This window comes from Lepus europaeus, chromosome 3 (genome assembly GCF_033115175.1).
Source record: "Lepus europaeus isolate LE1 chromosome 3, mLepTim1.pri, whole genome shotgun sequence".
Lineage (NCBI taxonomy): Eukaryota > Metazoa > Chordata > Mammalia > Lagomorpha > Leporidae > Lepus > Lepus europaeus.
Genome location: NC_084829.1, coordinates 67,006,002 through 67,022,112, shown reverse-complemented (window position 1 = coordinate 67,022,112; position 16,111 = coordinate 67,006,002). Strand labels below are relative to the sequence as shown.

At 36.2% G+C, this 16,111-nt stretch overlaps 1 protein-coding gene across 1 annotated transcript in view; it reads right to left on the bottom strand.

Annotated features, from left to right (window-relative positions):
* Positions 1–16,111, bottom strand: part of COL19A1 (collagen type XIX alpha 1 chain) — a 415,287-nt gene that overhangs the window by 350,008 nt on the left and 49,168 nt on the right. The window contains exons 4-7 of the mRNA XM_062187570.1: positions 11,283–11,406; positions 9,399–9,674; positions 4,639–4,719; positions 9–134 (exon numbers count right to left, since the gene is read on the bottom strand). Coding sequence (XP_062043554.1) covers positions 9–134; positions 4,639–4,719; positions 9,399–9,674; positions 11,283–11,406 — 607 coding nt within the window. The remainder of the gene's footprint in view (positions 1–8; positions 135–4,638; positions 4,720–9,398; positions 9,675–11,282; positions 11,407–16,111) is intronic.

The window sequence follows — 16,111 nt, the reverse complement described above, 5'->3', positions numbered from 1 at the left end:
GCACATACCTTGTTTGGAATGCACTGGCACAAGTCTTGAAGTTCTTGCTTTGCTGGAAGATATGCAGACATTTTACCGGCATAAGTTGTTACTGATGATGATGCAGTACTTCCAAAGTCATCCTGCTCTGAGCACTAAAATCCAAGAAGAAAATTCAGGAAATGAAGTCAATTCCAAACACTGGCTACTACCAAACTAGGTATGGGGCTGTCTGCAAGAACTGCCTTCTTACTAACTCAAAGTTGACACCAGTATGTGAGTCTGTTGCTAAGACTCCTCTGTTCACAACACACAATAAATGTATTAAAAATACTGCCATCTTAGTGAGGAATTCTAAAACTATATTAGATGACATTATGATAAGTATAGCAAGATCGTACACTTACAAAAATTATATTCTTACAGTAACTAATACAAATAAAAATGTATATTTGGGGAATAAAAATGAAATCAAACCATGTCATGAATCCATAAAACATAGTTTACTTTTATAAGATGATTGCAAAAGCATTGTAAAGTAAAAATTTCAGTTTATACTCAACATTTTATCAAAATATACTTTGTTCTAGTCTACTAGCCTTTAAAAATATTGAAAAGCTCTTCACTGCAATGGACAAGTGATGGATTTTGTACCTAGTGGGTTTAGGACATGCTGGACATGGGTTACAAAGCAATGAATGTTTTTCACTCAAAAAATTAATCCTCACATAATGTGAAGTGGAAAATGCATCTTTACTTCACAGCACACATACCCAGGGCCTCACATGTTTCAGGAGTCTACATTTGCAGTTTCAGAGAGGGGGAAAATATTAAGGGAAGAGTTCATGTCATTTTGTATATAATAAATTGTGTATGCAGGCAAAAGTATTTTTAGGGCACAAAACTAAAATATTGCCAATGGTTATGCTCTGTTTGGGAGCATGGTTTTTATTTATTTCCTTTTTTTAATTTGGCTACATTTTCCAAGTTTTCTATAATAAAAATGCATAATTTGGTGCAAAAATTATTTTGAAAATAAGTAGTATTCTAATCCTGCATGATATCAAGGCAAACTACAATAAAACCAGCACCAAGAAATAAAACAAATTAGCTTCCTATCCTCACCATTAGTTCTTTCATATCCATTTTCTCCAGATTTAATGATTATTTAGTTATCTCAATGTTTCCAAGTCTAAAAATCCAAAAATCATATCCAAAAGAAAGAAGATCATCACTAAAACAGTACATTCATCTTGCATGACTTGATTTTCCAGGCAGTTATTGCCCCCTGGGTCCCTAGTCAGATAACCAAGGCCCTCTTAGAATTCACGGTTTTGCTCTGCATAAACAAGCAATTAAATTAGAGACTTAGGCTTTAAAAGAATGTCTCAGGATTTGCTATAAAATTGGTCAAACTCTCCAAAGAAAGCACGCAAACTTTTAATTTGGCACATATTCAGTTAGTTAGCCCTAAAAATTTTAATTTCATATATAATTTATTTTCAACAAATGTGAGTTTCTTGCTTCCTATTTGTTTGCCATTCTCTCTATGTCTGTAATCATGAACCTCGACTGCTTCAGAAACTGAAGCTCTAATAGCTCTAACTGGAGTAGAGAGTCGTGTTTACAGAGCCACTTAAATAAGTCACCTTTGAAATGCCTCAAATATTAACACCCAAGAAACATGTATGATTTAAAATTTCAGGAAAAATTATATTTTATAACACATACATTAATATTTTCTGAGTGAAAGACATTTTGCAAAGAGTAGAATATAAGAATAGAAGATAAATTTAGATGACTTCTATAAAATTATTTGTCTTCCAAATTGTTTATTCCTATTGGTAATATGCAGCATGTTTTAACTTTAAGTTAATTATAAACTGAATGGTGATCTCTACCCCATCTTCCAACAATAGTTACCAGCAGGGAAACATACAGACTTCTATTTTTCCATAGTTGGAAATAAATTCCTCCCTTATTTTAAAACTAAGTGCCAAATCATGCTTTTAAAATGTGATTTTTTATAAGTTTTGTTCTTAAGTGTATGATTTGTCACTACGTGTAATAATAAACTGCTACATATAATTCATCGGTAACAAATAATTTTTTCATAATTCAGGTTGAAGGAAATGTCCATATCATAATGACACAAGGAAGCAATTGTTGGTCTGGATATACCACTTAGATATATCAGAATATCATCATTACTTTTTGATCAAAGAAAATTACTATTTTAAGGGATTTTACATTAAAGAGCATAATTTTAAAATGTTTTAGAAATTAGTATCTTCATGATTTCAATGTGTGGCTCCAGGAAGTATAGGTATTTCAAGTCTGTAGACTGGCACTCTAAATTATCTTTTTAGATATTTATAGAAAGTTATTTGGATGCCTTTCACTTTACTTGGAATGACAGCCATAAGCTAGGTTGCAGAAATGCATTAGAAAGCCAAGTTACATAAGTGAACGAACCTATAACATTTGAAAGACAAAGCTAAACTTTCAGACACTTGGTCACATTTCTTGTTTCACCATCCAAAGTATACTACAGAAATTAAAAATATTTTTTAAAAGATGTATTTTTACTTTAATTGAAAGACAAAGTTCCAGAGATAAAGGGAGAGGCAGAGAGAGAGAGAGAGATCCTTCACCCACTAGTTCACTCCCCAAATGGCTACAGTGGTTGGAGATGGGCCAGGCTGAAGGCAGGAGCTTTCTCCTGGTCTTCCAGGTGGTGCAGGGCCTCAAGAACTTTGGCCATCCTCCAATGCCCTCCCAGGCACACCAGCAGGGAGCTGGATCGAAAGTTGAATAGCTTGGACTTGACTAGGCATCCACAATGGATGCTGACACTGCAGGCAGCAGCTTTACCCGCTACAACATAGCGCCGGCCCCTAAAAATATTTTAATCACAAGTTCTTAAAAAACTTTTCCCATAATTTTCTATGGCAATTATGGGATTTCTGGAAAAATCTAAGACCCAAAGAATCACTTTTTCACCTTTTATAATTGTAAATTATTTTATAAAGTTGATTGCATTTATTTTATTTTGGGAAGTTAACTACATTTTTTATTAACACATAATATTTGTATGTATTTGTGATGTACAGTGTTGATGTTTTAATTCACCTAAATACTGGGTAATAATCAATTCAGGTTAATTAGCATATCTATTACCGTAAAAATATATCATGTCTTTGTGGTCACCCCAAAGTCTTCTCTTTTAGCTATACTGAGACATATATTGCATTACAGTTAAATTATATTCACCTTGTTATACCACAGAATACCAGAACTTATTCCTCCTATCAGGTTTGTTTTTAGAATTAATCACTTTCAAAAACCTGTGTGTCCCATCTACCTCCTTTAGTAGTTGATAAGTCAAGAAATCAACAAACAATGCTATAGTCATGAACAAAATGCAAGGCACAAAAACAAAACAAAGAAGTATGACTCTTAGCGAGTCTAAATTAAAGATACATTCAGTCACATCTAATCACATAAAATGGCACACATGACCATGAAAATGAGAGAGATACAAAGTATCACACTCAGCAATTTCTTGGAATGGGAGACTGGTAAAAGAAAACATAGTTAGGTTCAGAATCTGTAGGAGTGATTAAGGAGCTGCATTTACATTTTGTCATCACCATGGAGTCACTTGAACTTTGAGAAGAGATCAGTAGGGAGCAGGGAAGGAGCTTTATTCATATTTGTAGTGCAACATTTTTTTTTTTTGACAGGCAGAGTGGTGAGAGAGAGAGAGAGAGAGAGAGAGAGAGAGAGAGAGAGAAAGGTCTTCCTTTGCCGTTGGTTCACCCTCCAATGGCCGCTGCGGCCAGCATACTGCGCTGAACCGAAGCTGGGAGCCAGGTGCTTCCTCCTGGTCTCCCATGTGGGTGCAGGGCCCAAGGACTTGGGCCATCATCCACTGCACTCCCGGGTCACAGCAGAGAGCTGGCCTGGAAGAGGGGCAACCGGGACAGGATCGGTGCCCCGACCGGGACTAGAACCCGGTGTGCTGGCGCCGAAGGCGGAGGATTAGCCTAGTGCAACATCTTAAGGAGCAGTGTTTTTGAGTGATAGATGTTTGTTGTGGAAAAAAAAGTGAATGAACAGATTAAGCCATGTTTCACAGATGTTTACCGCTGATGTTACAAAGATAAAGGACTAGATATGAGGAAAGCAGTTGACATGGAAAAGCCCAAGTATGAGGTAAAAGTGGACTTTGGCAGTTACAGGGAAAAGGTAGTGCACTTTGTAATAACATAACAATGGAAGATGAGAATGAAAAAATCGACCACAAAGGAAAACTAGCCAGGATGGATGACAGGCTAGAAAAAGCAGATGAATGGTATCCGGTATGATCATTGATGAAAGCTCACGTAACTGCTACGTGATGATGCCACCGTCAGAACACAGTTTAGACAGAAAGGCATAAATGCTCTTTTAGGTATATAGAGGCCAAAGTGAGGACACGTCAGGCCTGAAATTCAGAGAGCGATGGTGGGATTTAAACTGTGAAAAGACACTATGGGAGAGCATAAGGAGGCTTCTTTCCTTGAAATGAACAGCCAGTGCCTTTGGACTCCACAGTTCATGTAGCCAAAGGTAACTGGCATTGTGCATGGTCACATCCCAAGAGAATTAGCTTACCTTGGTATCTGATATTTCACAGCATGATTCTTGAGCTATGAAGTTTGCATTACAGTAGATTTTAAGTTGGTGAAGTTCAATCTATCAAAAAATTAGTAAAAAGAAGTATCATCAGGTTTTTTTTAACTTTTATTTAATGAATATAAACTTCCAAAGTACAGCTTATGGATTACAATGGCTCCCCCCCCTCCAAACTTCCCTCCCACCCGCAACCCTCCCCTGTCCCGCTCCCTCACCCCTTCCATTCACATCAAGATTCATTTTCAATTCTCTTTATATACAGAAGATCAGTTTAGTATATATTAAGTAAAGATCTCAACAGTTTGCCTCCACATAGTAGTTTTTTTTTTTTTTTTTTGAGAAACATATTAAGACAGTTAAGAACTCTGATAATTTAGCTGGAAAGAAAAAGAAAGCTAGTAAAAACAGCTAGTAGGTATCTTCAATGTTTTTTGTTCAATTTAGGATTCACTACTTTTTGGACCAGTTTTAGAAAGAGACAGTCACATATAGCAAAAGATCTAGACAAAGAAAATCATGTAATAAAATTATTGTAAATCTTGGCTAATTGTTTAAGAATATAAAAAGTATTTAATTAATGAGAGGTATTATTATACACTACAATGATGTTCACACAATAACAACATTTCCAAGTATAAAATTCTGGAGAAAAAGTCAGTGGTTCAAGATCATGATGGAGAAGGTGTTTGTTATCTGCCATTCCAGACCTCCTTCCTATATGAGGCACTGAAATTGATAAACAATTCACAGTAAGAAAAATAAAGGTAATCTATTTCATGAATTCTGTCTAAAACCTACGGATTATCTATATACTGATATAAACCTGAACAAGAATCCACAATCTTTAAAGAAAAACAGATTTCCTTATATTTGCTAAACAGTTTGCTGGGGTTTTTTGACATTTGAATATGAAATTAAGGAAAATAAAGGGGCGTATAATTGTGCCTTTAAATGGAAGAATCACCACCTAAGTAAACAGTGCAAATTATTGAAAATATGTCAACCTGATAGATGCTCAGGAAGACTGAATTCCTTAAGCACTGATATTGTTTAATATGTTGTATTGAATAACACTTTATATTAGTAGCTATTGATGGGAGCTTTGAAATTAGTTTGTAGTTGCAAATTTAATAATTTAATAATTCCTTATATGATTATTTGACATAAACTAGAAGTCAGAAAACAATCCTCTCCACCTTCCTCCTCCAACTCCTTTCTGTGCTTCTGTGTTTCTCTTTCCCTCTCTCTCCCTCCTTCCAACTCTTAATACATCTTTTGCTGTCTCTCAATATAAGAGAATTAGAGTTTACATGACTTTAAAGTCAAGGAGTATATAGAAAACAGACATTTATGTTTAACTGTGACTCTCTACCCCAATACCAAAAAGCAAAAAACGAACAAAATTAATTTAACTCATGGAAAGCATCTGCCAACTCCAGGAGCAGATTAGCCTAGCAATTAAAATGCTCACATCCCACACTGAGTGCGGTGCCTGGATTTGATTCCTAACTCTGGCTCTCGATTCCAACTTCCCCATAAAGGAGACTCCGGGAGGCAGCCATGATGTTCACATAACTGGGGTCCTGCTGCCCATGTGGGAGATCTGTAATATGTTTCTGATCTAGTTCCAGCCATTATGGGCATTTGGGGAGTGAGTCAGTGGATGGGAACAAGCTCTTGTCTGGTTCATGTTCTCTCAATCTCTAATGAAATACTTTTTTTAAAAAGAACTTCAGACATCTTATGGATTCATAAGCAACCCAAGATTTGCAGCAATGCAAAATTCCCTGACTCAGTGAATTTTAATTATTTCTTTTCTGTAACATCTTGAAAGGCTTTTTAGGTTAACTCTTACTTATACAGTTTTTTAAAATTATTATTCTTTTTAAAACGTTTATTTATTTGAAAGGCAGAGAGAGGAGAGAATGCACACATAAGCTTGCCCGCTAGCTTCCATTCATACGTTCACTTCCTAAATGCCTGCCACAGCCAGGGCTAGGCCAAGCCAAAGCCAGAAGCCAGGAAATCCATCTGGGTTTCCTATGAGGGTAGCAGGAACCTAAAGTACTTGAGCTATATCATCTGCTGCCTACCAGGGTATGCATTAGCAACACCTGGATCAGAAGCGTAACACAGCTGGTACTTGAACCAGGTATTCCAACATGAGATGCAGGCCTCCCAAGCAGCAGTCTAACAGGCTGTACTTATATGCCCATTCCTATTTATAAAGTTTGCCTTAATCCACTGTATCACAATGGCCATCCTTAAAGTTTAAATATCGTATCTCACATAGTCTAACGGAACACTGGCAGTAATAAACCAATTATGTAGAAGCATGGAGACACCAATTAATACTATTCTTAACTAAAACTTACCATTGCTATCAAAATAACAATTAAATATTGAAGTCTTATTGTGTATCACCACCTGCATGTGAATTACATTACTTTACTAAAAACAGATTTTCAATTATTCAAAGGATTAGAAATTAGGTGCCCATGATATTGAAACTATAATCAGCCTAATTCAACCATGTTTTCTTTATTCATTAGTTAATTTAGAATTTAGAATGACAATGCTTTAGAAAATCCAGTTAGGGCTAAATCTATATTGATGCTTGTCAACCTGAAGGCTTATTTTTTAAAAAGTTCCTTCATATCCCTTATCGCCTTTCTCTCACACAAAAGCCAATCATTAGAATGTGTTTTCAATAGCATGCAGACTGAAAAACTAAAACACTCTCACATGACAGCTGATCTCATGGATCGCAGAGCTTAAAGGGAGATGATGAGAATTCAGTTCACTTGAAATTTTAGTAGGACCAAGAATTATTTAAAATGATATCTTTTGTTTGTGTAACAGTGACTGTGTCCTTTAAAAGCTGCATTATGACATGCCTTCAATTTTATCCTCAAATGAATCAGAATTTGCCTTAAATGATGAAACCACTATAACATTGTACTATAACTTTCATACTGTGTCCTTTTAACAAGGACACACCTGATATTCTTCATTTGTACATTCTGGATCAGATCTTTCCTTGGTTAAATAGTCAATGAGAAAAAGGACATAGATCACCCAACCTTCAGAGGCTGAGCAACAAGACTGGATTCTAGTCTTGCAACCCATTCTTCTGTTGCAGCTGCCCCTCACCCTGAGAGCTTATCTCACTGTGCTCTTACATTCTTCTAGTTCCTCTGGATCCAGAGCCCACTATGATCTTACTAGTCCTGTGAGAATAGATTCGAATTTCAAGCTCTTGTACTTAAGGCAGGTCCTAACACCACTCCCTCACTTCTAGCATTAGAATTCTCTGAATGACTTCCTATGATCCACCTACTGCTACAAGTCACATCCCTGATGTTCTAGGTACTGGTCCTCACTTGCTCCTTTTGCCCTTGGGTACACCTTCTGCAAGTTCTCATACTGTTGTTTTTGTGATTACTATTGTTATCATCAGTAGCCACATGTACTGCTACAGATTTTAATCCTTCTACTAGCCTTCGAGATCTCTGAAAGGAAGTTTGGTAGTTTAGTTTTGTTTGCACCTTCTTATATCAGATTTGAATACTATGTGTCTTATCCTGAATAGATAAATAATTCTTCAGAGAACTGACCACATTATAAGGTATTATACACATATTCTATCATTGAGAATACTGAGGTTCAGATAAATTAATAGTTAACAGAATAAATGAACAGATGACAACAATTAAGCAGCTTGGCTAGGATTTAAAACCTCATTCTGTGTGACTCCCAAGCAGCCTGCTGTCCATGATGGGATGTCACCAGGATGGGTGGACTGCTGCTACTCTGGTATAGTTTGCTGGTCATCACTGAGCCCTAGTTATGAAATTCTCACTGATTTTAAAATAATATTATTTTACCTATACCTGTCCATAGGGGCATTTAGAAATAAACTGGCTAAATGTGTATTTGTATATATCAAAAGTTGTACTTCTGATAGAAAATTAAGCTATTTATTGCTTTGTGTGTTCAGATCATTATATTCTATGGGGGATCTGTATTGATTATTTTTGTGGCTTTTTCCATCACTCTATTCACAAGAAAATGTACAGATATCAAATTAATATACATCTTTCACTTTAAGATTAAAGGCCTTGTTCTCTAGGAAAATCTATATCATCTTATTTCAAATGTAATTTTAAAGAATATTTTCATTTGAAAGGGATGTGCTAGCCAATTTCTCTCATCCACATGACCTACTGATATTTAGTGATTGTATTTTCCTCCTATAGAACCTTGGAAAGTCATTATAAGCTTATGAAGAGTAGTCCACAATGCAAAGCAATTACTATTGTGAGGATGAATAAATAGCTTATTGTTCTTGAATGAAAACACTAGATAATCTGGAACCATTTAATTTAAAGTTCATCTTTTCCCAGTCCTCTCTATTCAAAACATATGAGCTTAGATCCAGCTTACATTTTATATTGTATTTCGAATTCTTACTAAAATTTGCCTTACCTAATATTATTTTTAAGGCATGACCCAGTTCTTTTAAATTCACAGGCTCGAGAAAATAGGCGAAAATAGAAAGAAGATAATAAATGTGAAAATACTGTCAGAAATACATAGCTACCCTTCATGCATCTGACAGCAAATTAAACAGTGAGAGAAGGGAACCTATTTCCTAGTAATTAAAGAGGTTTTTAATACGATGTTTTGTGTAACATAGAATGCTACTATTCTGTTTTACAACCAACAACACAACTTACGTCCACAGGCTTGCCATCTGACGCTCGCGCAGCAATGACTGTCCTTCCCTGAAGATCCATGGTGTCCTTTTCATCAGTCTGCCGGCTCACAATTAAATTACAATCCATGTAGAGCGAAATGACCCTGGGTTGTACACTGATGCCAAGTTTATGCCACTGACGATCAAACAAAGAACGCAGTTCTCGGTTTTTAAAAATGTAGTTCAACATATCTCCCTCGGTAGCTTGGAACATAAATTCCACCACCTTCTTTCCACCATCAACTATGATAGAAATCTGCAAAATTAAAAATTATGTGTTAAAAAGCGACGTTTGAAATTATTAAAACACAATGGAAAGCTCAAAATACATGTTAGTAAAATGGAGGTACTCAGCAAAGTATTTTAAGCACTTGAGTACAACAGGTTTGTTAACAAAAAAGAACAGCAAACAACCAGCTACAAAAATTGCTTAGATATTGAGTATTTTGGTGAATAAAAATTCTTGAGAGATCTAAGAATACATGTGTTGTATATATTTAATTTTGCAATTGTATTAAAATTCTATAATTATATTTGTAGATATGATACAAATTTATAATTTTAAATTTTATGGATGTTTCATGTAATTTATATATACTCTTTATATTCTATGTGAGCAATTCAAGGTTATTCATTTAAGAGTAATATAATTTTCCTTAGCATAGAAACTGAGATCAACTTTGTTAACCTTTGAAGATTTGCTTGGTGCAGAGAAATTCCTTTATAGAGGACATACTTTTTCCATTTAATTCATCTTCCCATCATAACATTGCAACTATGTTAATAGGTTAAAAGACCAGGGGAAATTCAAAACATCTCAATGGAAATACATATAAACACAAATGTATGGCTCCATTAAGTAATTTTGAGTGCCTGCACCCCCCTTTCTAGCCCAAAGGTTATTTCTTCTACAGACTTTCTTGGGTTCTTATTCTCTTCATGTCCTTATAGGCCCTACTCGATGCCAAGTTTGTCTCTACTATTGCACTTATTCCACTGTATAATTGTGTTGTATTACATTGTTATCATAGATGTTATTCTCTTTAGACATATGTTAATAAGAAGTAAGAATTCTGCTTTATAAATCTTTACCCTTTCCACACCTAAAATATAATCTACCATAATTTTTTATTGATGGGACAAATATTTAAATCTCAATTCACCAAGGATTGTTAAATGAAGCAACGAACCATGTTAAAAATAATATATAACAACAGACATGGTGGGAGGTAAAGAAGTCATTACTTGGGGCCAGAGTTGTGACACAATGGGTTAAGCCACCACCTGTAATATTGGCATCCCATACTGGATGCCAGTTCAAGTCCCAACTGCTTGTGTTTCCAATCCAGCTTTCTGCTAATGTGGCTGGGAAGGCAGTGGAAGATGGGAAAAAGTGCTTGGGTTCCCCTGTCATCCACATGAGACCTGAACGGCATTGCTAGCTCCTGGATTCAGCTTGGTCAGCCCTGGATGTTGCTCCATTTGGGGAGTAAACAGGCAAATGGAAGAGTCTCAGTGTCTGTATCTATCTGTCTGTCTCTCTCTAACTGCCTTTCAAATAAATAAATCTTTTAAATAATGGGTTAAGAAGTTATTTGGTGAGCTAATTAATGAAGCTGTTGTGAAGGAAAATCAGTGCAAGCATAATTAGATGAAATCTGGAAGTAAAAAACACTAACCAAGTCTTGCCAACCAGCTTCTCATATTACAGCCTCAGCACAACCTTCCTAACAATGATGATTCTTGCATTTCCCTATAGAGGACGCCTCTAAAAGAATATCTGGATGCTAGCTCTGCTTCCAAATTTGAGATAACTGTTCTAAGACTCACCTGACCAAATCACACAACTCTTGTGATTCCTTACCTGTGGCATATTGTGCTGGTTTAAAACCTGCCATAGAAACCAACGCTCCTTTTTGGTGCTTCTGCGTACACGAAATGTGGCTGCTACAGAGAACTCCTCAGGAAGGCCTGTGGGAAATATTGTACTGTGGGAGGAAAACAAAGGGCTTTTGTGGGAAACTGAAGATGGCAAGGAAAGAAAACATAGGTATGAAGTTCTATATAGTACAGTATCTCAATGTTGCTCTTGATAAATGTACAGTTGTAGTAACCTAACGGAAATGTGGAAGCAGCCATGCTATCTATGTAATAGATAATAATAGTGATATTACCTATGTAATTTTCATTCTCATTCTTTTTAATTTTTAAATAATTTACTTAATTAGAGGGGAAGAGAGACAGATAGTTAAAAACAGAGCTCCCATCTGTTGGTTCAATTCCCAAATGCCCATAACAGCTGGACTTGACCAAGGCTGGAAACAGCAGCCAGGAGCTCAATCAAACATGACGGGAGGTTCCCAATTACTGGAGCCATTCCTGCTGCCCCCCAGAGTTTTCATGAGCAAGAAGTTGGAATCAGGCGCTAGAGCAGGTATCAGAGTCGGGCATGAGACCCAGGTACTCCAATGTGAGACAGGGGCTTCTTAATCTGAACCTTACCTGCTAGGCAATGCCCTCACTCTTTTTTTTTTTTTTTTTTTTAATCGCTGCTTTGGTATTTCTAAACCTTAGGGAATGTAAAACTGAGTTTTTAGGCCGCAGTGCTATGTTGTGATATCCCTTATTAAATAAGATATTCCAACAGGGGAAAATCTCAGAATTCACTGCAGTCTGACAGTAGTAGAGATTTTCAAAGGAAATAAGTAGTGCTCTTGATTTTGTTGATAGAAGTGTGTCGAATTTCAAAGAACACTGACAAAAGGTAAATATGTACTTTCCAAAGATGTTTTATTAAACTCTTGCAGATTGGTTCCCAATACTGATTACCTAGTACCAATTTAAGACTGATACTACTCTCTCTCTCTGTCTATAACTCTACCTGTCAAATAAATAAAAAAAGACTGATACTAAATATAGCAAGGAACTAGTAGCTTATTTTTCATTACAGAAAAAATTAATTTTATTTATATAAGGTGAATAAATTTCATGCATTTCATATATACAGATTTAGGAGCATAATGATACTTCCCATCCCATCCTCCATCCCATGCTCCCATTCTCCCTCTTCCATCCTTATTCTTTCAATTTTTACAATAACATACTTCCAGTTATTTTATAATCATAAGCTTAACCCTTCATTAAGTAAAGAATTCAACAAATAGAAAAAAGAACTCCCTCAACAGTGGAGGGCAAGGGTTCTAAACAAGAATCAAATCTCAATATCAATTTTGTTCATATAGGTTACATTTTTGTACTCTATTAATTACCATACAAATATTTATCTTTTGGGGAGTGGCTTCTTTTTTTAACTTTTATTTAATAAATATAAATTTCCAAAGAACAGCTTTTGGATTACAGTGGCTTTTTCCCCCCATAACCTCCCTCCCATCTGCAACCATCCCATCTCCCACTTCCTCTCCCATCCCATTCTTCATCAAGATTCATTTTTAATTATCTTTATATACAGAAGATAAATTTAGTATATATTAAGTAAAAATTTCAACAGTTTGCACCCACACAGAAACACAAAATGAAAAATACTGTTTGAGTATTAGCTATACCATTAATTCACATAGTACAACATACTAAGAACATAGATCCTACATGAGCAGTAAGTGCACAGTGACTCCTGTTGTTGACTTAACAATTGACACTCTTGTTTATAGCATTAGTAATCACCCAAGGCTCTTGTCATGAGTTGCCAAGGCTATGGAAGCCTTTTGAGTTCGCCAACTCTGATCTTATTTTGACAAGGTCATAGTCAAAGTGGAAGTTCTCTCCTCCCTCAGAGAAAGGTACCTCCTCTTTTTTTTTTTTTTTTTTTTTTTTGGTCAGGCAGCATTAGACAGTGAGAGAGACAGAGAGAAAGATCTTCCTTCCGTTAGTTCACCTCATAAATGGCCACTATGGCTGGCCTGCTGCACCGATCCAAAGCCAGGAGCCAGGTGCTTCCTCCTGATCTCCCATGAGGGTGCAGGGCCTAAGTACTTGGGCCATCCTCCTTTGCCTTCCCGGGTCACAGCAGAGAGCTGGACTGGAAGAGGAGCAACTAGGACAGAATCTGATGCCCTGACCCGGACTAGAACCCGGGGTGCTGGTGCTGCAGGTGGAGAATTAGCCAAGTGAGTCATGTCGCCAGTCCATACCTCCTTTGATGGCCCGTTTTTCCACTGGAATCTCACTCACAGAGATTTTTTTTTTTTTTGCCAGAGTGTCTTGGCTTTCCATGCCTAAAATACTCTCATGGGCTCTTCAGCCAGATCCGAATGCCTTAAGGGCTGATTCTGAGGCCAGAGTGCTGTTTAGGACATCTGCTATTCTATGAGTCTGCTGTGTATCCCGCTTCCCATGTTGGATCGTTCTCTCCCTTTTTAATTCTATCAGTTAGTATTAGCAGACATTTGTCTTGTTTACGTGATCCCTTTTATTCTTAATTCATTTTGATTTGCATTGGGGACTGGTTTATTTCAATAAGTGTAATGGTTTCCAGTAGCATTCATTTTGTTGCAAAAGAGGGTATTTCATTCAGAAAATTTTTAAAAATTATTTCTAGGTAGCAGAGAAAATCCACAGTAAAAATATCTTTCTACCTCAATCTTAGTTCAAATTTCTGGCTTTATTGGACCATGAAGAAACTCAGGGGGAAATGTCACAAGACATCTCTCTAATTCAACATTCATTGAAAAACAAAGAGAAATATCTTCCTCTAAGCTGACTTTTAACATTACTCACACTGTACGGGAAAACTATGCAAGGTAATAATCTTGCTTTTAAAAAATGATGGATAACAGGTAAAAATGCTTTTATGTTTAAACTTAGTAAGAAGTTTCTATTCACAGATTAAAATTCAGTACATTGAGATGGTAACTATTAACTTCAAATATGGCACTCAGATATACTGAAATTGACAACCAACTACTGAAACCAACAATCAAACTGTCAACAAGAAAACTGAAATTTAGTTTTTATCCTTTGTGTTAGAGACAAACTCAGATATGGCAGGGAAACACACACACACACACACACAAACCAGTGCTTGACTAAAATTCTTATTTACTTGATTATGCAGAAAACACACATAAATATATTTTTATATATTTCCATCTCCTTCTACTTTGGGAGATTTCTCCTTGATTTATTTCCTAGTCCTGTGTCTCACATCAAATTTTGTTTTGTATTTTTATTTCTGACATCACCTGTGGGTATTTCTTTCAAAATATCCTGAATGCAGTAACTTAATCTTTGATTTTAACAATCAGCTGGTTTTAATTAATGTTTTTTGGAACCAGCTTTATGGCACAACAGGTTAGGCTGCCACCTGTGACACTGCCATACCATATGGGCTCCAGTTTGAGTCATGGATGCTTCACTTTCATTCCAGCTCCCAGCTAATATAATATGTCTGGGAGAGCAGTAGATGGCGGCCCAGGTGCTTGAGCCCCTGCATCCATGTGAGAGATCTGGACAGAGTTATGGTTTCTGCCTGGCCCAGCCTCTGCCATTGGAGTGAGATGGAAGATCTCTCTCTCGCTCTCTCTGTTTCTCTCCCTCACCCCATAACTCTGCCTTTTAAATACAATAAATCTTAAATATTTTTTAATCCTTTTCTCTGCATATTCAAATACTTCTACTCCATCCAAGTTAGCCTTTCCTATTTGAAAATTCAGCCTCTTCCATATTGGAAGCTGTATTCTAATTTCTAGTAACTTTTGGTAATCCATGGTTAAGAATGAAACACTACATATTGTATGTCCACATGGGGAAATTTTATTAAGAGTTTTATTTTAAATGGCTTGTGGATAAGATTGTTCATAAATTTAAGCTGCTAAAATCAATCAAAGATACATTTTAATTTGTGTGACCTGAATCTGTGTATCATATGTTTTAGACTTGTTGGTAGAAAGAAACTAAAAACATTTTATATGGTTGTGCTTAAGTTTACTGGTTAAACAAACTACACCATGTTAGATATTTAAGAGGTGTCTTCAAATACATGATTCTTAAAATTTATAGAAGGCATTGGACCTTCTGGTAAATGTTTTCTTAAGTTGCTATCTAATGGTTGAAACTGTTTGCTAAGTATTCATGTGATATTGCTATTGTCAGCAAGCGATCTAGGACTTGCTCCTTCATCTCTCTATTCTAAGCTCAACTTGTTCTTTCATTTCTCTGTTCTCTTCAAGGTAGGAAACTAATTCTATTATGAAGGAATCTGTAGGACGCACAGTTTAATCTTTAGACCTTATAAAAGAGATGGCTAACATTTTTCTGTAATAGCATAGCCAAAATAAGAACTTAAATAATAATCTCATAGCTAGATTCACTTCGCCATCAGCCAAGTATACAGTAAGTAGAAAAAACCTCCCTTTCAGACCAAAGGGAAAGAAAGTTTTTAAGTGAGAATATAATTTTCCTCATGGGCATTGTCTACCTTAGAAAAACTACTACAGAACATGCCTGTGACTATAGACTTGTAGTTCGGGCCACCGAAGATTAGAGATGGGACACGGGCACTCCCTTGACTTGCATCCTCTGGTCTGCTTTAACACAAACCAGGAGGAAAAGAAAGCTAGGCATCATAAGCAATGCTGGCAGGCCTATTAATGGCTGATCTGTACAGTGATCTGCCCTCAAGGAGACCCAACAGGCCAGTCCACTGCAGTGGCTTTCAAAGTAGTAAGCCTGGGCTTC